We start from the raw sequence: 23,338 nt of genomic DNA, 5'->3' as shown, positions 1-23,338 counted from the left end.
GGAAAAATAATGAACCTTTAAATGTCTTAGTAGGTCTTGAAAGATAAGGGAATAGTTTATTGTTCCATCCATTGGGGATATAATTTCATGTGTCCTTTTACTGCCTTTGGGAAAAAGAAACTGATTAAAAGTTTTAAAATAGGCCTCTGTGGTTTTTCCCATCAACAGTGGTAGCTGAAATGTTCCTCTGTCACTTGTATCCCCTGCCTTCATTTATTAGGAAGTTGTTTCTAAGCAAAGTTACACATTACAAGTCTACCTGATTTCCACTGACATTAAAATCTACAATATACTGTTCAAAATCTACTGACTGCTCATAAAATCAGGGAATAAAATACATGTTTAATTACTCTGGGTGCCTAAAAATTGGAAGTTATCCTAGTCAATTATTTCTCCTGCACCATTAAGGTTAAGGTTCACACAAGGACTTACATTTGATCAAAAAAAGACTTAGGCAAGGGAACACTCAGCATTGTCTGTGCATGAAGAGCTCCTGTCAGGGGAAGTTACTCTTTCTGAGAGCTGCAAAATAACCCCAAAGATCTTTCTCCTTTGCCTGTATAGCAGCTCTCCTTCAATAGGAAAATGAGGGGATTACCCCTCCTATTGGCCTTCCCACTCCCACGTTTCTCTACACCTGTGAAAATGCACTGGTTCATACAAAAGAACTTCCACAGTTCTGTCACTTCTCCTCTGAGCTCTTTCATAGAGGGGTATGAGATCAAAACTCTTAATTTTTTTCCAAAACATTTAGACTGATTCTTCACATTTGCATTTCTGGTTTCTTGGAGGAATGCATGTCTATCTTGACTCTGCCTAGCCCATTACCCAGTTTCTCAGCTACTGTTCTGGAAAATAATTGTGGGAGAGTGTATCTGGAGACATTTAAAACATATCTTCTCTAGCTTATTCTGAAATGTAAAACTAGAATTTGAAAGTTAAGATGGTATTTTTCTGACTAAGTTGTTATCAACATCAATAAAAAAGTGCCGTTCATAGTGTTATAGTCCCAATGTCTTCAACTGAATAACAAAGGGCAAAAATTGACTTTGCTGTTGGAACTCATTCTACCTTCATGATTTTGTTGCACAGGTTGAGTTCAAGCAAATCTGTGCTCACCTGTGAATTTGGAGCACTAGCTATGAAACATATTTAGTGTGCCACTTCTTCATTTACTTGCCTGAAACTACTATGCTATGCCAGTTGTGGAGAAAGTTTTGGAGAAAAGTAGAAGGAAAATACATCTAAAGTGAATGTTGGTATTTTTGGAGTGAGACAGATTATCAAGCGGAGATTTGGTGGATTCCATGTTTTCAAACTGTGACGGCAACAAAGAATTCACTAAGGGGTGTATGTTATCTCTTCTGTGCTTACTGACAGCTGCAACCAACTTGCAGTCCAAGTCATGTGTTAAAGGAGCATGAAAGTACAACCAATACTTAGTAGAGGCAGGAAATGGATGATGCAAAAACTTCCTGCAACCACGAGTTGGTCAGCACCATCCAGAATGTCATGATGAAGCACAAGTAGTGGAAGAAACCAGCTGCTCCTTCCATAGTTGAGTTAGCTATAAAACACTAAGTTGTTGAATTAGCTGTATAGAACTGTTACTACCACTAGCAGATTATTCTAAACATACAGCCGGGCCACCGTACTGTTGAATAAAAAAGATTCTAGTTTTGCAGAGCTGATTTTCATGATCTTTGTCTAAATCAATGGATATGAGGATGAGGTGAGGACTAGAAGGGGCAGTGGGGAGGAAATGCTCTAAGTTATTCATGTGGCAGAACATAGCTTTCTAGAGAGATTGTCTCATAAATCATTTCTGCTTCCATTCCTTGTTGTCTGAATTCACTTTCTCTCCCACTCATGTTTATATGGATCGCATTCCTAAGTAATACTAGGAAAGTATCTGTATATTTTAACTGTTTATAGTATAGGTACTTTACATCTGTGAAAAAAAAAAAATTACCAAGGCAACTTTGCAAAAGAAGTCAGGTCTCATTTTCAAAAGTACATAACAGATGGAACAGTCCAATTGCAAACATCCAATTTATGAGAGCTAATTTTAAATCAAACTAATCCTGTTTCCTCTGTTCACATATGGATAGGAGAGTCAGAGAGAGCACGATTCTATTGGAGGACAATCTGAAAAGGGAAGACCCATGGAAAATGGCGTAAGCAGGGCAGCCACTCTGGGTGCTGACTTAGGAGGGTGCAGTTGCTACCACAGCCATGTAGTCATGCCAGCAATGCATCAAAAACTGGAAATCACCTCTACCCATGAGTTTGGCAGCTGCTCTGGGCACCCAACTACATTGTTACACCTCTGGCCATGAAAAAGCACGTCTGTAGGCCATCAGTCGTAATGGCTGCAAGGATGGAGTCTAGTTTCTTATGTAACCTGCAGCTCTGTGTGTTGCCTGATTTTGACTCTCCTGCTAACAAATATGCAAACTTCTCTGGTCTGATGAGTGAGTAGTGAAGAAAACCATAGTGCATTCACACAGTTTCTCCATTCTCAGGCTTTTGCATGGGATAGAAATGTGTGATCTGAAGTGGTTATGGTCGAAAATGCCCAGAGAATTAATTTTTTTCAAAATTTCCCTGACACATTTTTCATTTTTTCCTATTAAAACAGGTATTTAGTTTTAAAGTTTTTTATTGAAAATAAGAATGTTCTTTGGGTTCTTTATTTTTTATTAAAATATGGAAATAGTTGCAACCACAAAGATATCTGTTTGAAACATTCTTATGGTCAAAAATCCATTTTGCACCAAGAGGATACCACAATGAAAATATTTCACTCAGCTTTACTTATGACTTACTGCTGTCATTTTCTTTTGTCATGAATATTTTAAAAATATTAGGAGGAAGTTACTAACCAACTTCTTTTCTTAAACTCTGAATATTAAAATATTAGGTTTGCTTTCTGCATAAATCACCAAAATTCCCTGGGCTGAATGCTGCAGTACTGAATAATACTATCTTAAAATCAATGGGGTTTTGATTTCCTAGAAGTCTATATTTAAAATACTTAAAAGCCCCTCAGTGAAGTCAGTGAGAGTTTATTCAGACTAAGTAGGGAAGAAGTGTTGTTGAGGCCATGATGATCCAGGGAATTTGTGAAAACATTGCTCTTCAGAGCAAGGAAGCCATAATTTGGCCTAAGGGCTGTAGAAACAAGCCTACAATGTATAATTGTTATTTGCATAGCACAAGGTAACTGTTTGATAAAAATACAAGAGGGGAGTTAAAGAATTGTTTAGTTTTTGCTGTGACAAGCTTTTTAGAAAACGAAGATTTGGGCTACTATTTTATCCCTACTATATTCAGTAGGAATTTTGCTATATGACTTCTGTTGGGGTCAAGAAATGCACATCATCATCTCTGAAGCTGACATGGCTTTTAATGTATTTCTTTCTTTAATCTACTTAAAACAGCTTATCACAAATGCCAACACCTTCGGGGAAAGATGACACCAATGACAATATTACTATATTCACCAGGATCTTGGATGGTCTGCTCGATGGCTATGATAATCGACTTCGCCCAGGACTGGGAGGTACAACAGGGTTTTTCCTGCTGTTGCATAATTTACATATATCTGATATGGTATATATGGTACATAGTATAAGTAATGTATATAGACTTCTGTGACTTCTACAGTGAAGCCTTGAAATGAATACTTCCCTATGGAGCAAACCTCTTAAATGCCCATGCTCTGTCCATCAAAGTAAAATCCATGGAAATGGATTGAAGCATTTATGAATCAGTGGCTAATTGTAATGGGGCATAAGATCCTATCTAGAGACTGGTGATAGAGCTAACTCTCTCCCTCTTGGAACAAGACCTGATCAGTTTGCACAATAGTTGATTGAGTTGTTTGTAGGGAAATAATTTCTACTTAACAAAGTATAAGAGGAATATGTAAGTCTTGGGGTCTGAGATGGAGGGGGAAGATGAATGCCTAGGTCAATCAGAGGCTAAAAAGCTTGATCAGGTCTAGTTCCCTGGAACCTTGGTGGAATAAACTATATAGGGATTTTACACCTTTACTTTGGGCTTAGCCAAAGCATACTGTACAGATATAGTTGGATTTTAGGTAAGGAAAGCTTTGTTGTATCATTTGCATTTGGCACTTGAAGTGGTATAACTTTCTTCATAAGCTGCCCTGAGCCTTTTTGAGATGGTCATCATATAAATCTAATGAATGAATAAATATGCTTTTTAATAAACCACAAACGTGATTCAACTCAGCATAAATGAGCTTTGCTGGTTGGAATGGTGATACAGTTTCTGATATAACTGATAAATACTGTTTATTTATTTCTATTAGGTTTCAGTGAAAAGAAATGGTAAGCATATACACACATATACCATATAAAATATATCCTAAAGCACCATGGCCTTCTTAATGAATAGTCCATGTAAAATAAACCTGTTAAAACTATTATTATATTTTGTAGCACTAAGGCAGTCTATAGAGGATTGCTTCTCTGTTTAGAAATCTACAGGGTAACGTTCAATCCTTACATAATAACTTGATTCCGCTGTTCTCATTCAGGCAAACCTCCATTAGTCAAGGAGAATGTTACTAAGGTAATGCTTCCTGAAAAGCCCCATTGTCAGACTAATGCATTGCTTTTAGAAGTATAAGAGAACTCCCTGTATCAGCTGTATACTAGATTTCATTTGGTATCCTAGATCTTTTTAAAAAAAATAAAATAGCTGCATTTAGTTGGCCAGAGAAAACCCACAGTCTCCCAGCACCCAGGGCCTTATCTAAAGTCCACTCAAATTTTCCAAGTAACTTTTACTAAATCCAGTTGGTTACAGATCAGATTTGTTTTTCTAATCACTGTTAGAGGTTTCAGAAGTGGAACACTTTTTTGTTTTTCTCCTTTTGGTGTTGCTCACTTGTATGATTGATGACCTAGACATCACCTTTGCAAATTGCTTTTAAGGTGCACAGTATGGTAAATAGGCAGACAAGGTTCTTTGGGTGAATATGATATCTTTTATTAGACCAACCCAAATAGCTGAAGAATAGTTATTAAGCAAGCTTTCGGGTTCAAAAACCCTTCGTCAGGTTAAGGAATTTTCAGCAGTTGGTGTGAGCTTGCTTAATAACTATTCTCCAACTATTTGGGTTGGTCTAATAAAAGATATCATTCACCCAAAGAACCTTGTCTGCCTATGTCCTTAGACCAACACGGCTACAACCCGCAGCCCTGCAGTATGGTAAATAACACTTATGAAGTCTCACAAAATAAAACATGCATTTTATAATGCGCAAATGATAAAAATCCCAAGAAAGGCAAGAATAACATTCTTTTTCTGTGATTGTCTTCTTGTGGTGCAGTTGCATTGGCACACCAGTTAAGCCATCTGTATATTTGCCATTTTAAATGGTTTACATGTAAATATACATCTGTCATCCCTGGTACTCTGATCTTGTCCAGCTCCACTTTACCTTTCAGAAGAATCGCATCCTTCAGTCTTGTACTAAAAAAAATGGATCCCTCTTCTGCAGAAGAGGACTGCTTGTATGGTCAAATATTCTGAGATCACACTTACCTTGACAGTAAGTAAATTATAAACAGGGATCCTGGTTTTCTCCGATTTAAAAAAATCCCCAGTTTTCCGTTAAAAAAGTAACCCCAAATCCACATTTTTCCATGATTTAAAGGAAACACCACTTGTATATATGTATCTATGTATTAGTGGTGTTTCATTTAAATCACAGAAAAATGTGGATTTGGGGTTACTTTCCTTTAATGGAAAATTGGGGATTTTTTTAAATTCTAGAAAACCAGGATCCTTGGTTATAAAAGATAAGAAAAAGATTTATAATAAAGACATGAGCAAGCATAAAAATCAGTGACCATATGTTGTGATACAAACAGAGATGTAAGAACAAACAAGGAAAAGGTATTATTAGAACAATAATCTGATCTTACTTTTCATCTTAAACCCAAGAGCATACACCAACTGCAGATGCTTCCTCAGCCTGACGAAGGGTTTTTAAACCCCAAAACTTGTGAAGAAATTTTTTTCCAACTATTTAAGTTGGTCTAATAAAAGATATCAGATTCACGTGAAGAACCTTGTCTGCCTATGTCCTTAGACCAATACAGCTCCAGCCTACACCCCTTAAACTCAAGAATGCACCTTTCACCCAGCTCAAAATGTCAGAGCCTGTTGCAAGTTCTCTTGCCAGTCTACTGGATGAGGGACCAAAGCATCTTATGCCCAGGAAGCTCTTTTTAGACTCAGGTCACCTCTTCTCAGGCTGAAGCATCCCTCAAAAATTTTTGTGAATCAAGCAGCACCCATTTCAAAAACTAATTTATTATAGGGCATACCTCCTTGCAGTGGGGGCAGAAGGAACAACCTGCTTATCTCCTCACACCTAAAGCCTACCTGCCTTTATTTATCTCCTCATACCTTACTTATATTCTTACACTTCATGCAGAGCCCTTCAAAAGTTTTTTGCAACACTCTGGTTGAGAATCACTGCTTTAGACAAACCTTTGCAAGGCTTAAGTACTTGTCCTTATCTGGCCAATTCCATTGTGTAGAATTCTTGAAGGTCAAGCATTGTGCATATAAACTTCTGCCCCACTTATGTACATTTATTTGGCCAGTCAGGCACCTTCACTGACCCATTTATAACAGGAGGAATATTTACATCTTTTCAGACCTAAAGATTACCAGCCCAGCCTTCAAGTCTCATCAAATGCTATTTGTATAGAAGATTATTTCCCCTGCCTGGGTCAGGCCTTGGTGCCTCACCTTGGTACTCAATATGCATAGCTATGCAGTATAAATTCTCAGTATTGACCATATTTACTCAATTCTAAGATGAGGGTTTTTTCCCCATTTGACATGGGCAGAAGAGCCCCGTGTCTTACAACTGAGCGTGAGGTGGGGTGGGAGAGGGCAGGCAGCTGCTGTGGCTCTGGCTCTAACTCTTACCTGGGGTCAGAGTTGTAGCCACAGCTCTTGCTTACCCACCACCCCGGACCACCATTGCCACCTCTGCACCCCTTCATCTCCCCCATGAAAGCCTCTTCTCCTCACCCCCCACCCCACGCAGGCTCTGCTTCCCCACCTGCCCCACTCCCCCCACAACCTTTGCTCCATGCAGGCAGGCTCTATCCACACTGCAGCCTGGAGCATGGAGGACATCTTCAGCCTGGCCCTGAAGCAACAGCATGCAGCTGGTATGGTTGCTATGGAGGCTGGGCTGAGGCCATGCTCCATGTCCCAGGCTAGAATGGGGACAGAGCCTGCCAGTACTGAGCAAGGGTATGGGGGAAGTAGAGAGCAGATGCTGGGTGGTGAAAGGGGAAGCAGAAGCTGGGGAAATAGGAGCAGAGGTTGTAGGGAGCAGAGGCTTGGCAGGAGGGGGAGCAGAGTAGGGAAGGGGGTCCTGAGGCTGTGGGGAAGCAGGCAGGGGCAGAGGTGGCAAGGGGGCAGGCACAAACAGGAGGAACGTTGCTTGACCACCTCTCACCACCTGCCCCCCACTGCCTGTGCCCCTGAAGCAGTGGGAGGAATGAATTAAAGATTGAAGCGGACTGGCCAAGTTCGCCGATGACACCAAACTTTGGGGCAAAGCATCCACGCCAGAAGACAGGCGGGTGATCCAGGCTGACCTGGACAGGCTCAGCAAGTGGGCGGATGAGAATCTGATGGTGTTCAGCGCCGATAAATGCAAGGTTCTCCACCTTGGGAAAAAAAAACCCGCAGCATCCTTATAGGCTCGGCAGTGCTATGTTGGTTAGCACTATGGAAGAAAGAGACTTGGGGGTCATCATTGACCACAAGATGAACATGAGCCTGCAATGCGATGCTGCGGCTAGTAAAGCGACCAAAACGCTGGCTTGCATCCATAGATGCTTCTCAAGCAAATCCCGGGACGTCATTCTCCCCCTGTACTCGGCCTTAGTGAGGCCGCAGCTGGAGTACTGCGTCCAGTTTTGGGCTCCACAATTCAAAAAGGATGTGGAGAAGCTTGAGAGAGTCCAGAGAAGAGCCACGCGCATGATCAGGGGTCAGGGAAGCAGACCCTACGATGACAGGCTGAGAGCCCTGGGGCTCTTTAGCCTGGAAAAGCGCAGGCTCAGGGGTGATCTGATGGCCACCTACAAGTTTATCAGGGGTGATCACCAGTATCTAGGGGAACGTTTGTTCACCAGAGCGCCCCAAGGGATGACGAGGACGAATGGTCACAAACTACTACAAGATCGTTTCAGGCTGGACATAAGGAAGAATTTCTTTACTGTCCGAGCCCCCAAGGTCTGGAACAGCCTGCCGCCAGAGGTTGTTCAAGCGCCTTCATTGAACACCTTCAAGATGAAACTGGATGCTTATCTTGCTGGGATCCTATGACCCCAGCTGATGTCCTGCCCTTTGGGCGGGGGGCTGGACTCGATGATCTTCCGAGGTCCCTTCCAGCCCTAATGTCTATGAAATCTATGAAAGATAACCCTCCAATAATTAGATCCTGTACTTGAAATTTGTAGCAAATGTATACATTTTTCATGTATAGAATCTAATTTTGGGGGGGCATAATCTTAAATTTGAGTACAGTACTTCTTCCAACCATTTGGGTTTTGATCCTCTAGGTGTGAATAGCCTTTGTCCCTACTGTAGTCTCAATTGCCCTCTTTGACCGGCTATCATACAAGGGTATTGAATAATACTCATATCAAACATCATAAATTAGGCAAACATAAAAATAATAAAATTAGATTTTGTTTATTTTTATCCGAACATTTTAGATCAGCAAATCTAATTCATGATAACATGCATGATATTCAATGAACATCCCAAAATATAACAGGTTTGTGACAACAAACTTGAAAATTGGACTTGCACTCTTAGTCACATAAACACTTCTGAAATTCAACTCTTAAAATCAAATGAAGCTAGAAATTTCTAAGGAGCCTAGATCATATCAAATTTCATACTATTGACTTCTTTGAAGAGCTGCAGCCTAAAATAGCATAGAAACACATAACATTGTTAACAGAGAAAAGAAATGTATCAAGGTTGTATATTTGTTTGTTATATAAATTATTCAAGATCTGTGTTTATTGGTTACAGAGAGAATAACTCAGGTGAAAACAGACATCTATGTTACCAGTTTTGGTCCAGTGTCAGACACAGAAATGGTAGGTGACAGGATATGGATGCTAAATCAATCTTATTTATTTTATTAAAATAACTTTAAAAGTGATAATTTTCCAGATAGATGCAGTATTAACAAGACTGGTCCTTTATGCCAGGAATACACCATTGACGTCTTTTTCCGACAAAGCTGGAAAGATGAAAGACTTCAATTCAAAGGACCAATGCAACGGCTCCCTCTTAACAATCTACTTGCCAGCAAAATCTGGACCCCAGACACTTTCTTTCACAATGGCAAGAAGTCTATTGCTCACAACATGACAACACCAAACAAACTTCTACGCCTTGAAGATGATGGCACCTTACTGTATACCATGAGGTAAAGACCTGGGCTATTTTCTGATTTCCTTTGAATCTCACTCCTGGTACCTTTCCAAATACTTGTGTGTCACATTTTTTCCTCTCAGAATAGAAACAGCGAAGTAGTTTTTTGAGCATTTTATAAGAATATCAAGAAAAATGGAAAACATAATCACTGCCTACAACCACCAATTAATTAGCAATTTCTGAGTAATGCTAGGGCTGAAATATTTCCTTTACTTAAATGGAATTCTCAGCAAAATGGATGATTCAGTCTTGCTTTTTTATGTAGGTCTGTACTTCCTTATTATTTGTTTTTGCAGCTGCTCTGATGAATTGATGTGAGAGCACTATGTAAAAGGCCAGAAAGTTAAATCTGTCTGATGCAGTATGTCTTCAATTCTCAAAGCTTACAAGTCATGCAATTTAACTAATTTGACGAAAAGACAAGTTATCACTAGGGTAAAGTCTGTCATGAAGTAGGACAGGGGCACTTCAAAACTATCTTACCAAATGTGTTTTAAACCAGAGTTGGTATATTTTGTAGGCTGAGAATCAGATTGGTGCCTGAACTTCCAGGCCTAGCACCTCATCCAATCTGAGGATATTATGAAGCCACATTATTTCCAAATATAAATGTTAAAGCAGTGTTAAAACCGTGATGCTAATGCATTACCTGACTTATCTGAAATTCTTACACAAATTCTACATAGGACTAGAATAATTTGTTCATTATAAGTATTTAATTTTCAGTAATGAATACTTACTTTCATCTTTCACAGGTTTTTCATTGAAAGTGTAGTCATGTGACAGTACTTACAAAGAGATTAAAAAAACAACTAGAGAAGAGACTGTTTATCCTAAGCTTATCACATAAGAGTATCTGTCAGATCAAAGTAATGCCTAAATCCCTGCTGCATAAGTCTTTGCAAGAATGGAAAGATTTAGAAATCATTAGTTATTTCTTTGCAACCGCAAAAAATTAAATTCTAAAAATCTAAATAACAAGTCCTGCAGTGATTGTGGGTTTTGTTTTCTCATTTTTTCTTGTTACTTATTCTATTCTTTTCTAATGCCAATTGTTACATTCGTGATGTCAGGGATAACTGATAAATCCTGAAACAATGTGGCAATATCTTTAAAAAAAAAGTGAGTGAGCGAAAGGTCAAATAGATGCAAGAGAAATCCAAATTCCAAAATGGTCTCAAAGTTGTAAGCCTTAATTCTAGCCCCATCATCCCTAGAGTTATACTAATGCAAGTGCTGTACCTAAGACAGAATTACTTGAGGTTTACACTTGTGTAAAATAAATTCAGATTAAAGTTACAATCTATATGGAACAGAGCCAGATACTTTCTGTTGCCAGCATACTATATGTGACTAGTTTTATGACATAAAGGGTATGTCTGAAGTAACAGTCAAAAAAATTTGAGGTTAAGATAATTTGGGATTGGCACATTGTTTTTTTTTTCTAGGCTAGAGAGAAAACCACAACTTTAAGGAAGCTCAAGAATATAAAATAGGTTATTCTTCTTTGGGTGACAGGCAATAGGAATAAATCCCAATTTACTGCATATATCATATAAGGAAATAGAATGCATCACCTTCTGAATGGCTTACTACAATCCATTTGTAAACAATTCATAAATTTAAAATAAAAAAGTCAGGTCATTCTATTGTACCTGCTATCCTATCGAAACCTAGGCCAAGAGAGTGTTTATATAATGTATAATCAGATCAAGATATCTGTGTGGTCCTGTGCCAAGAGTGTCAGCTCTTTTATGACAGGCATTTCTGAGAGAAATTTCAGTGCTAGAAATAATATATGGCAGCTAATCCCCAGTGGAATGGTTGAGAGCTGCAATATGTCATGTTTTAAAATGTAACAAGGAGAATGCATAGTGTGTGTCAACAGGTACAGGTAAACCCATCTCAGAAGTCTTAACTCTTTGTGTATATTGGCAAAGACCTTGGCATCATGGACAGAAGGAAAACATTTGCCTTAACCCTGGAAGGAGTTAAATCACCTGGATAATTTTCTAGAGTTCTAGAGATGGAGCTATCTCTAACATCTAAAGTCACAGAAAAAGTAGGGTAATATTACATTTCTTTGACATGCCACTGTCATTACAAGGGGGCTAGATTTGTGCCCTGTGGTTCAGAAGCAAACTGCAAACCAAAAATTCGCTTACTTAACCATGTTTGAATTTTTCTTTAAATTGCCTCCAGGCCTAAGGTCCACCTAATCATAAAGGCTGGCATGGTTAGGAGATGCCAATTTCTATAGCCAACAGCACCACAAGGGGGATGCATACCATGCTATTCAGCCCAACTTTGATTCCCCAGCCCATATAACTAGGTGCCTATTGGCAACTGAGTCATACTGAGTCTGGAGCAAGGCCTGAATTCATGTCCGTGGAGTTGCAGAAAGGTGCCTTAACAACTGCCATCCCATCTCTCAGGGATATTAAATCAACAAAAACTTGAAGTGATATGCTCCTGCTATTATACAATAGAGAGAGTTTAAATCTCTAGATTCAGGCTACACAGCTGGCCAAACAGTCCAGTAAACCAGGAAGGATTGAGGACTGGAGTGATGGATACCTTCCCTTGAAAGCCTCAGTTGGAGAAAAAAAAATCAAAGGGATTGTGATGCTGGAAGTTCTTTCCTTTCTTATTTCTCAGAGGAAACCTTCCAGTGCTGTTGCCAGTGTGGCTAAGCAGTGCTTCTCCCTTGGGTCCCCCATCAGGTGGTCTGTTGCAGAAGACCGCATTGCACATAGTACCAAAGGTAGTCTCACTTCAGCAGCATGCAACTTAGTGTGAGAAACTCTGTAAACTAGGTCAAGTAGAGCTTCTTGCTACTGCAACATGTCTGCTTCTGGCACCCAGTTTAACTTGTGCTCATGCCTCTCTGAACCAGTTAATCTTAAATGTGCCATGCTGGTCTATCTTCTGCCTGCCCTGACTTCAGACTAATATGTCTAAGCCCCTCTCAGTTTAACTTGTGTAAGGCTAGTTTGGGCATTTTCATGCTATGCTGTGGTATGCAGTGCAAACAGTCAACTTCAGCTACTACTGAATCTTTTGGGAACCTGAGATCAGGACAGTAATGATCAAGCCCATACTGACTGAGGTGTCCACTTAAGGAAAGCTTGATTGTAACTGCCTTCCTGCACCTCTCTTGGAGTACATTCCTGAGGATATCATAGTGAACAGTGTGGGCAACAGAGAAGCACAGAACTTTAGCTAGAAGGATGTGCCTTGCTTCCTCTGATTCCCCATCAGATGTGCTTGGTTTTCAGTGGCCTGTGAATTTTGGGGCCAACCCACTGCCACTTGTGTAGCGGTTATTTCCCCACATGTATATCAGGAACAACTGTGGAATTTCCCAAACTGTATGCAGAAGTAATTTATGTGTATTAGGGGAGAACTGGGCCCTGACTCAGTGCTAGAGATATCTGAACCACTTTAATGACCTTCTGCCCGGGCTATCTGAATTAAGAGGAGGTAAAGAGCAAAGTGCGGGGTGTCCTGCAATATCGTATGGATTCTTACTATAAAACGTGTTTAGATAAAAAAGCGACTAAGCAAGTCTGCTAGAATTCACACAGAAGAGTCATTTAAACCATGAAAAAAGACCTTCTTGATAAGACCAGGAGAGCTACACACATTGGAAACTGACTTGCAAAAAGCCTGAATCAGAACACAAAAGAAAATACAGCAAATTATAGTGAAATGATTAAAAAAGAAACAAAAATGGCAGAACTTTGGAGGGTGAATAAAAATATTGTAGAACATTGATTATCTCAAATAATTTGTTTCACTGTTTTTGAATAATCATTTTTTCTAGATAATTTGTTTAAGGAATCTTCAGCAGCCCTGAAAAGTCTGTTCAGAGCTGTTCCAGTGGCCATGGTAGCAAGTTCCCTGCCGGAAACTCCCTAGCAGTTCATCACCGGGCAGTCTCTCAGGGGGCCAGCACTGTCTGCATGAGTCAGAGAGTGAGGGTGAAGTTACACATTACACTTAGAACATACTAAGGGCACTTAAAACGTGAGCATCCACACATGAAAGCTCATTGATTCATGCTAAGTGCCCTCTGGGCATCTCAAAGTTATGCCACCTTAGTTGAGGGTTAACTCTGAGCTGTGCTACCTAGCTCATGTTAGGGTAACTTCAGTCTGCTCCATGGAGATAAAATGAGCAATTTTCAGTGCTCCAGCTTTTCAGAATGTACTGCTCCCAGCCCCTCTTCCCCAGCAGGGATAGAGCCCAGGTGTCCTGGCTCTTTGCCACACTCCTGCTCACCAACCCCCTAGTTGCAAATCAGAGCTACGCAGGCAAGAAATAGTATGTAATAGTAATGTGTGACTGCCCGCAGCTTGCTCTAACTTTAACACTGATTAACATTCCACAGATTTAGTATGGTCTAACTGTAACATACAACTTCACCCTGAGGGGGAAGGTCAGGAGACCTCCCACTTACTTGATCTTCCAGATACTCAACTTCTGGATAATAGGCATTCCATACTGTGAAAGAGAAAATATCCAGCAAAATTATCATCTTAAGTATAATAATCAGCTGGCACATCAACATGGTCATTAAGAAACTTTTGCTACTGCGCATTAAGTTTAGTACCTCTGGGCACTTTTACATGTGCTCTAGGCATTAAAGTTAATGTGTAAACAACTATGTTGGTTATAAACAACAAAAGGATCACGTGCAAAAGAGCAGCTCCCCCAGCACTTACGTTGTTTTCAATATAAAGCAATTTAATACATTTATTTTCTAACTTTCTTCATATTTGATCAAATAAGTCTTTTCATTGTAATGAAAATGCATTGTTTAGATTTGCATCTTCTATTGATACTGACCATGTCAGAAATGAAAGAAGTATTTTGCCAGTAAAAGTGTTAATGTGCTTCTGTGCATGCACATTGTCAGTCCCCCTGCATCAAAATAGGACCACAATATACCATCTAGACAGATGTTAACAATAGTGTTCTGTGCTGTGAAAAAACTACAGGCTTCCTAGTTGATTTTCATTTTGTTAATCTTCTTTTCTGTGTTTTGCTAATAAGGTTTACACTGTACAAACTTGTCATGAATTAATGTTGCAAATTCTTTGCCTACCCCAAGAGGGCAGTGTTGTCCATAGCTGAGTTTTTAAATGTCTATTTTTAATAAGAGCAGCAACCTAACACAGGCATCTCTTATTTCATTGGTCTCCATAGCAATCTGACAGATTCGTGAATTCTTAAAAATTGTTAGGATTTTTCCTACTACTATTAAAAAAACCCATTAGGACATTTCATGTTATACAAAAATAAAAGCTCAATGTGAAGATAACCTTTGTAAAGCTTATTTATTGTATAGAGCTATTCTGAAAAATGAGGACAGTAAATAAAAACTTTTTGGTTCTAGGAGAATTAAACATTTTAATGTTTGCTTTTTTTTTTTTTTTTTTTGCTCCATGGTTTGTGTGAAGATAGTGTATAAAGACAACAGCTTTGATAAATTTCACCAGTAGAATCAGATGAGTTTGAGTCTAGCTTTTTAGTCACTAAAGTTACTTTAGCTATATATGCTTACTAGAGCTGTGTTTTTAAACCAAATCAGCTACCCAGAATTTGAAAATTCTAGCTAGTAGTTCTTAGTCCTTGGAAAGGTGAGGATTTCCTACGTAATCCTGTAAAATTTTTAAAATGCAGTTATTGTTAATGAAAGCTATAAATCAATACTGTAATATGTATTAACTTAAATATCCACTTGATGGCAGCATAAGCAAGCTCGTTACTCTTTAGGGCACAGGTACAGCTATCCATGTAAAAATATATACTACTTTAAGGTTAAATATGCAAGTTGCATTTGTACAATGTATGTATGTGCTCAGGTGCTTTTAAATCTACCTTTTCTGAAACATTTTAATGGAGAATTAAATATTGCAATACTGTATAATTATTATATGTTGAAATAATCTAAGGGGGATTATAGGGTACTTTTCAAGACTTTTTTTAGAGAAGGCTAGTTCTTTCTTTTTAAAAACAAAACCTGCGAAGATTTTTTCCTCTTTACTGCTGTTCTGGCTGTCCTGCTGTGCTGGATATCCTTTTATTGTTGTAGATCTGATAGCTTGGACCCAAGTGTGGGAATAGCTAGCAGACTTTCATTTTAGAAAGACATGGTCAGTGTTCATACAAATAGCTAGCCAAATTGAACCATGTTTGTTTAATCAATATGCTTTGTTCTCCTCTCAAACAGACTATCTTTATGCTGCATTTATATTTATAAAAGAGGGCCTGGCTCCACAGCTATTACAAAAACAATTTCAATAGTTTAAAAATAGATGCATTTGAATTGCCTTTTTCCACCTCACACATGCTTCCCTTTCATCCATTCCCATGCTTCATTCTGTTCATTCCCTACCCCGTGGGTCCCCTGTCAAGGGATTCTTCATCATGGACCTGATAAACTCCTAAAGCAGTAAGGACTCTCTGTCTCCATCCATCAGTTTCAGACTTTGGCAGACCAAGGAGAACCAGGGAGAGTCAGAATTAAGGGCCTTTACTGAAGGCACTCTACCACTCTAGGGAGCACATTAGCTCATGCACCTCTGCTATTTGCTTTTCCTGTGATATAGTCACAACTCCAAAGATACAACTCAAGGAACCAGGATCCATTATTCAAAAAACAGCTTGAATCACACCCAGAAAATGAATCAGAACAAAATATGGTAAAACATTCACTACAGAACACAGCACTTAATTAGCTGGCAGTTGCATTCCTTACCAGTTGCAATGTCTAACTGGGTTTTAAAGATAGCCTTACAAAGAGTGCACAACAACCTTTCCTGGAGCAATAAAGTCCAGGACATCTTTAGAAGGCCTGCACCATAAAAAAAGAAAAAGAAAAAAAAGAGAATTTTCACAGCAAAAAGTATTGAATAGCAAAACAACCCCCTCCCCACAGACACAGTTTCATAGTTGGTAGGGTCAGAAGGGACCTGAGCAGATCATCAAGTCCGACCCCCTGCCATGGCAGGAAAGAGTACTGAGGTCAAACGACCCCGGCAAGGTGTTCATCCAGCCTCCTTTTAAAGACCCCCAGCATAACTTTTCTTGGAAGTTAGTTCCAGCTCCTAACTGCCTTGACAGTGAAGTAATGCCTCCTGATATCTAGCCTGAATCTACCCTCTGCCGGCTTGTGACTGTTATTTCTTGTCACTCCTGGTAGTGCTCGGGGGAACAGGGACTCTCCAATGCCTGCTGGTCCCCCCTGACTAGTTTGTAAATGGCCACTAGATCCCCCCTCAGCCTTCTCTTGTGGAGGCTGAACAGGTTCAGGTCCTTTAGCCTTTTCTCGTAGGGCCTGCTCTTCTGATTCCTGATCATGCGAGTGGCCCTCCTCTGGACCCTCTCCATGTTGTCCACATCCCTCCTGAAGTGCGGCGCCCAGAACTGGACGCAGTACTCCAATTGTGACCTGACCAGTGCCGCATAGAGGGGGGGATCACGTCCTTGGACCTGCTTGAGAAGCATCTGTGGATACATGACAAGGTGCAGTTGGCCTTCCTGACCGCGTCCCCACACTGTTGGCTCATGTTCATTTTGGCATCAATAATGACTCCAAGATCCTTTTCTGCCTCTGCACTGACGAGAAGGGAGTTCACATTATTGGCAAGGGCTATTATCTAGACATTCAGGAGCTGCTGGAGATCCAGAAATAATATCAGGTTCTGCATGCTATGTAGCACAAAGCAAGCATGTCCCTTCATTGGGATAGGGAAGCTGATATAAATCCTACAATTCCACCATCCTTTAAACATTATTCCTGTTATATCGGTATTAAGTCTTTATTAGCTAGTTTTTATCCATTAGACACTGAAACAAGTAATTCATCTGTACTGGAAAAAGTCAGTTGAGGTGGACAGAAAGGATAAGATGTTGTTGGTTACTGAAAACGAAACAACAATTTAATGTTCAATGTGCACACAGAAGAGGAGAGGAAACAGAACAGACCTCTATGGGAAAGACCCCTGAACACACAGAAAAGAAGCTGTCACCTTCAGAGAAACTGTTCCTTGGAGTTTCTCTGAAAGAAAGTGGAACCATTATAGGAACCTCCATTACACTGCTAAGGTCTGGAAGCAAGTAAGCAGCTCCTTATGGGTCAAGGATATCAAAAGTAGATAAGGTATTTAAAAAAATCTACATGACTATTCTGCTCTTTGCCCACTGAAACGACTAGCTCCCTAGTCATTTCATTACCTTTAATTAAAATGATCATTTTAATTGGCATTATTATCTGCAGTACGTTTATGTTGTGCTGAAAAATCAGGCTCTTGATTAATAATCTAAAAGTGTCTACAGGGAATTATCCTAGACAGAATATATCATAAATTTCACACATCTATCTAGGACAATATTATGGAGTAATGGGAAAGTTCCATAAAACCCTGGGGAATTAGGGGGAAGTATTTTGTTTTGTAGATGTATGTGGCAAGGGACTTGCACAGATTTTACCTGTATATCATCAATGTCTTTCCAATCCTTAGATAGTTAGAATATCTTTTTAAATAGGTGTATATATATATATATATAAAAATCTTCCAGAAATGCAGCCTACTTCAAGAGTATATTTTACAACATCAAGCTGTAAGGTTTGTTCCAGTTTGGAGTATGTTACATACACATCAAAGAAATTTCATGTATGTAACACTCATGTTTTCTTGCTATGGTAAGTCACTGGCTGTGGCCTGTGCATGTATTAGGTTGCTTGGGCAGGCTCTTCTATAAAGGAAGAATAACTCATCACTTGGAAAACAAAAGAAAATATTAGGAAAAGAAGGAAGTCAGCTAGGAAGGACAGGCAGTGCACTTTGAGCTAGCCTTGCAGCTTCTGGTGTGGTATAGCTTAGACTGGCAAATGACAAATAAAAAGCAGATATCCTCTATGCATTTTAATTAATTAACATCCCCAAAATGTTGCAGCCATGTCACATTGTGCAAAACATTGCAATCTGGTGCTCTAGATAAAACAAAACAAACAGAAAATAAACACCCCCCCCCCTCAAATTTGTTATCTAGTTTGCTTATTCTGAAAATAGAACATTTCAAAAGCAGGCTCAATTAATTCCCATATTGCTGCAGTTAATACCTACCCAAATGATTACCATTAAAATTTTAGCTAACTGAGGTAGAGTTTTGCTCTCTGGAATCTGAAGGGAAGCCCAGTTTCTGGAATGGAAGGGAGCATTCTAGAGGTGATAAAGAAACATTTCAGACATATGGGACAAAGAGAAAAAGTACAAAGACATTTGTATGAGAAGCTGACAAACAGATGGATGTGTTGTGCACTATGGATTTCACATGATACAGCTAAGGGAGAAGAGGCCCTGTAATGTACTGCAGCATCTGGAAAACACAGTGCTTCAAAAACCTCCAGTTTAAACCTCCCAGTTAAAAAAAAAGGAAGTTATTATAAGGTATTTGAGATTCTGTAGTTCAACACTTTTTTCCCTCATACTTACGTTTTATTAGATGCTTTACATGAAAAGACTAAAGAGAAATTAAGCAATCAATATTTAAATAAATATTAAGGAATGAAAGACATCAACTCTAACTGATGGTCTTAGTCTTGACTAAGAGCCTGATATGTGGCTCCATTACTATAAAGAATATTTCTCCACCTTCCCCTTTAGGAATTTAGCAGGGAGAGAGTAATGTGCCCCAAAGCCCCCCCCTTTAAGTTTGTTTAAGAAAATATAAGGGACCTTCGGATTATCTCTTGCCCCTTCTTTATGTCTCAAAAGCTTATTTGTCATTGAAGCTTAGCTGCCCTCCCTGCTCCATTCCAAGGAGAAAGGAGTTTGGTGTATACACAGTATGAATATTCCAAAGCTAAGACACGTATTTGTCTGGGGTCTCCACCATGGAATAGATCTTGACCACAGAAGGGAGATGTGTTCCTTTTCCCTTTATTCACACTCCAGGTAAATTCAATAAGAGTCAGCCCTGTGTATAGTTGGTTTAAGCAATCTGATGGGTCTAATGCAGCCATCACTTTGTCAGCATAAACCAAGGTAAGGATTTGGCTCAGTTATGATAAAAATCACCTTTCATCTGCACTGCAGAGCTGAATTGCCTACTGTGCAGAATGAAGCTCACAATAACATCAGTAATTAGATTACTTTGTACTTCTGTAGTTTCTTCCATCTGAGGTTTTCAAAGCACTTTACATATTCATATAAATATTAATGAATAAAAGCTTCAACACCATTGGCGTGAGGTAAGAAAACCAGCAATATTTTACATAGAATAATTAAGTGGCAGAAGTGGGACAGAAATAAACATCTGTCCATAGCTCCTGGTTCCCAGCCCTGAGTTTTAACCATTAGACTGAGCTCACTCTTTCAGAGTCTAACATGTAATGAATGCTTAATATGCACTTACAGATTCAAAACACAATGGGTGAAAGTCCTCCTCTGTACAGAAAGCTAGAGCAAGGCCCTCTCCCTCTGGTCACAGTTCCATACAGAGGTGATGCTTCATAAGTGAAGCATTGTCAGACTTACAGAACTACCAGGAAAATGTTTATTTATTTAACAACTGCACAGCAGACAATCAGGTACCATCACCTAAGCAGAACTTTTCCCTCTCAGTTCAGTAACTTATACTGCTTATCTATGTCTTAAGACTTCTTTACAGTGTTATGTCACCCACCATCTCCACCATGCACATATTAAGTTAGGATAAAAGCCTCGGAATAAAAAAAAAGATCATTCGCTGTGTTCCAAGAGGTACACTTGTTTCAAGAACACAGACTGACATTAGTCAGCCTGTCATTGTCTTACATCTCCCATCACCCCCACCTTTTTTTTCAACACCAGTGTAAAAGCTGATTGTACCAGTTTAAAAGTGTCATGTGTCCAAACCCGAAGAGTCTTTCTAAGACTTACTCAGAGTGAGATATGGTTTAGATGCAATTACAATAATTACTGAGCTCAGCAAGGCACATCAAATAATGGAGATGATTGGAAGCCCTGACAGGGATACAGGGGACTACAGGCCAATGAGCCTAACTTCTGTTTCTGAAAAACTGGTAGAAAAATAATGAAAAAACCAATTGTTCTGCACATGGATGAACATGACTTGCTGGGGAGAATCAACACAGCTTTGTCAAAGAGAAACCATACCTCACCAACCTACTAGAGTACTTTAGGGGTGTCAACAAGCAGGTAGACCAGGGTGATCCAGTTGACATAGTCCATATATTTGGACTTCCAAAAAGATTTTGACAGTGTCCCCCATCAAAGGCTCATAACCATGTTAGGTAGTCACAGGATTACAGGGAATATTTGTGGATTTAGAAACTGTCTCAAAAGTAGAAAGCAAAGTGTGAGTATAAATGGTCAGTTTTCAGGATGGGAAGAAGTAAACAGTGGGGTCCCCCAGGGATCTGTGTTGGCACCAGTGCTGTTTAACATATTCACAAATGATCTGGAAAAGAGAGTAGAGGAGAGAGGTGGCCAAGTTTACAGTTGATGCAAAATTATTCAGTGGTAAAGACCAAGGTGGACTGTGAGGAACTACAGAAGGATCTGGCACATTTGAGTGAATGGGCAACTAAATGGCAGATGCATTTCAATGTAGATAAGGGAAAGTGATGCAAAATAACCTGGGCAAAAATAATCTAAACTGTATCTACACTATGATGAACTCTACATTGGCTGTTACCACAAAGGAAAGGGATCTGGGAATCATTGTAGACAGTTCACTAAAAGCATCAGCTCAGCAGCTGTGAAAAAAGCAAAAAAAGTTAGGTATTATTAAGAAGGGAATTGTAAACAAAAGTGTATGCCCTTTTATAAATCCACAGTGCATGGTGCATCCACACCTTGAATGCTATGTTCAGTTCTGGTCCTCACATCTCAAAAAAGATGTAGAAAATCTAGAGAAGGTCCAGAGAAGGGCAACAGGGATGATCAGGAGTATGGAGGAGCTTCCATATGAGGAGAGACTGAAGAGGATAGGCCTATTTAGTTTAGAAAAGAGACACTTGAGGTAGGAATATGATATGAAATACAAACTGGTGGAGATAAAATAAATAGGGATTTATTGTTTAATCTCTTTCACAATACAAGAACTAGGGGGTTACAAAATGAAACTAGTAGGTAGTAAATGTAAAACTAACAAAATGAAGTTTTTTTTCCTCATAGCATGTAATTACAGTATGGAACTCATTGTCACTAGATGGTGTGGAAGCTGACAATTTAGGCAGATTCGGAAAGGGGTTGGACACATCCTTGGAGAAAAGAGGCATTAGGAGCTGTTGAACATAGGAGTTAGGGATACAGCCTCTGCATTAGAACTTCCTAGACATTATATGCTGGATGCTGCAAGTGAGAGGAACAGTGAAAAAACCCTTCTCATACCCAGTTTACTCTCCCTTTTAGCATCCACTCTACCACTGTGACACTGGATACTGGGCAAGATGGAACTATGATCTAATTCAGTAAATGGCAATTCTTATGTATCAGTATTTAAAAACATCTTTAGCACAAGATGCCTTTTGTTGTTATATTTTTCCACATGATCATGTAATATGGGCATATTGCAGATCATTCAGTCATTTGAATCATTACATTTGACATTACACACTGTAAGAGTATCTACTGCTCTCCAACATGGAGGCAAGGAGTCCAGCAGTAGTTAGATTATAGGAAAGCAGGGCTAGAAGGGACCTCACAAGGTCAACTGGTCTATCCTCCTACATAAGGAAGGAATAAAGATGAAGTGGAAAGCACCAATTAAAATAAGTCTCATCCCCAAGCGCCTTATGTTGTCTAGTACAAAGAAGGTACATCAAAATGAGCTCATAGGACCTGACTATGAGTTGCTAAAGCAAGTAAGCACAAAAGCTTTGCATCTATGGATAGGATCCTAGCACCTTATTGCTGGTCACACTTCTTCATATCTGTCGTCACCAACTCTCTGATTGTTTTGCATTTATCTTTCCCAGGAACTCCTAAAAAGTCTTTTTTGACTATCCTTCTGTTCACTTCCTCTCCAAAAGCTGCTGGCATCTTTACCCTTCTCTTCACTCTAGGTTTTTTTCTGCCCATTACTGGTAGCCTGTAAAAAAGGATTCTGATGCCATTGGTTACATCCCTACACAGGTGGCTGACATCCCCTAATTGCATCTTGTGACTGGCAGCTGGAGGCACTATTAAGAAAAGCCTTTTGGAAGGAAAGGTAGCTGATACAGAACTTCCAAACATCTTCCAGTTGTTTTTCCGTAGCCTAACAGCAGCGAGAGGAGTTACTTGTAGTGAGAGGAGATGCTTGACAGCTTTCCACAATTTCCTCCAGCCCTTTATGTTTTTTCTTAACACTGTATAACCCTGATTCTTTTCCTATTGCCTCTAGGCCAGCTAAAGACAGAGTGAGAAAGCTCTTGTAGCCTAAGTCTTTTTTTTCAGCAAATGACACTTGCAGGGCTTACTGGAGTTCCCAAGCACCTTTGGGAGTGCTAGGGTGAGATTCATGCTTTTGCTGAAATCACACTGAACACAGGTGCTAGGTCCCTCTGGTTACCCTGAGTCTCTCATTACCAAAAACATTTTTCCCAGCATGGTGAAAAATATACAATTGCATGGATGAATCTTCTGAATTTTAGCAGGGGGCTAATGATCAGTACTCCAATGTAGATTTTTTCTTAAACTCTTACACCACTTTGCAAAATGTGTAGCATTAAAAAAAAATGCTGGAGTGTGTTTTGTTGAATATAACATCACTAGTGATTTTTTTAGAAAGGATAATGAAGTCTGCACAT

At 39.4% G+C, this 23,338-nt stretch overlaps 1 protein-coding gene across 4 annotated transcripts in view; it reads left to right on the top strand.

Annotated features, from left to right (window-relative positions):
- The window catches only part of GABRA5 (gamma-aminobutyric acid type A receptor subunit alpha5), a 93,475-nt gene that overhangs the window by 13,263 nt on the left and 56,874 nt on the right, over positions 1 to 23,338 (top strand). For all 4 annotated transcript variants that reach the window (XM_019485117.2, XM_059720967.1, XM_059720966.1 and 1 more), the window contains exons 3-5: positions 3,444 to 3,565; positions 9,118 to 9,185; positions 9,300 to 9,520. In XM_019485117.2, coding sequence (XP_019340662.1) covers positions 3,444 to 3,565; positions 9,118 to 9,185; positions 9,300 to 9,520 — 411 coding nt within the window. The remainder of the gene's footprint in view (positions 1 to 3,443; positions 3,566 to 9,117; positions 9,186 to 9,299; positions 9,521 to 23,338) is intronic.

The sequence above is a fragment of the Alligator mississippiensis genome, chromosome 1, assembly GCF_030867095.1.
Source record: "Alligator mississippiensis isolate rAllMis1 chromosome 1, rAllMis1, whole genome shotgun sequence".
NCBI lineage: Eukaryota > Metazoa > Chordata > Crocodylia > Alligatoridae > Alligator > Alligator mississippiensis.
This window is presented reverse-complemented; position numbering and strand designations above follow the sequence as displayed.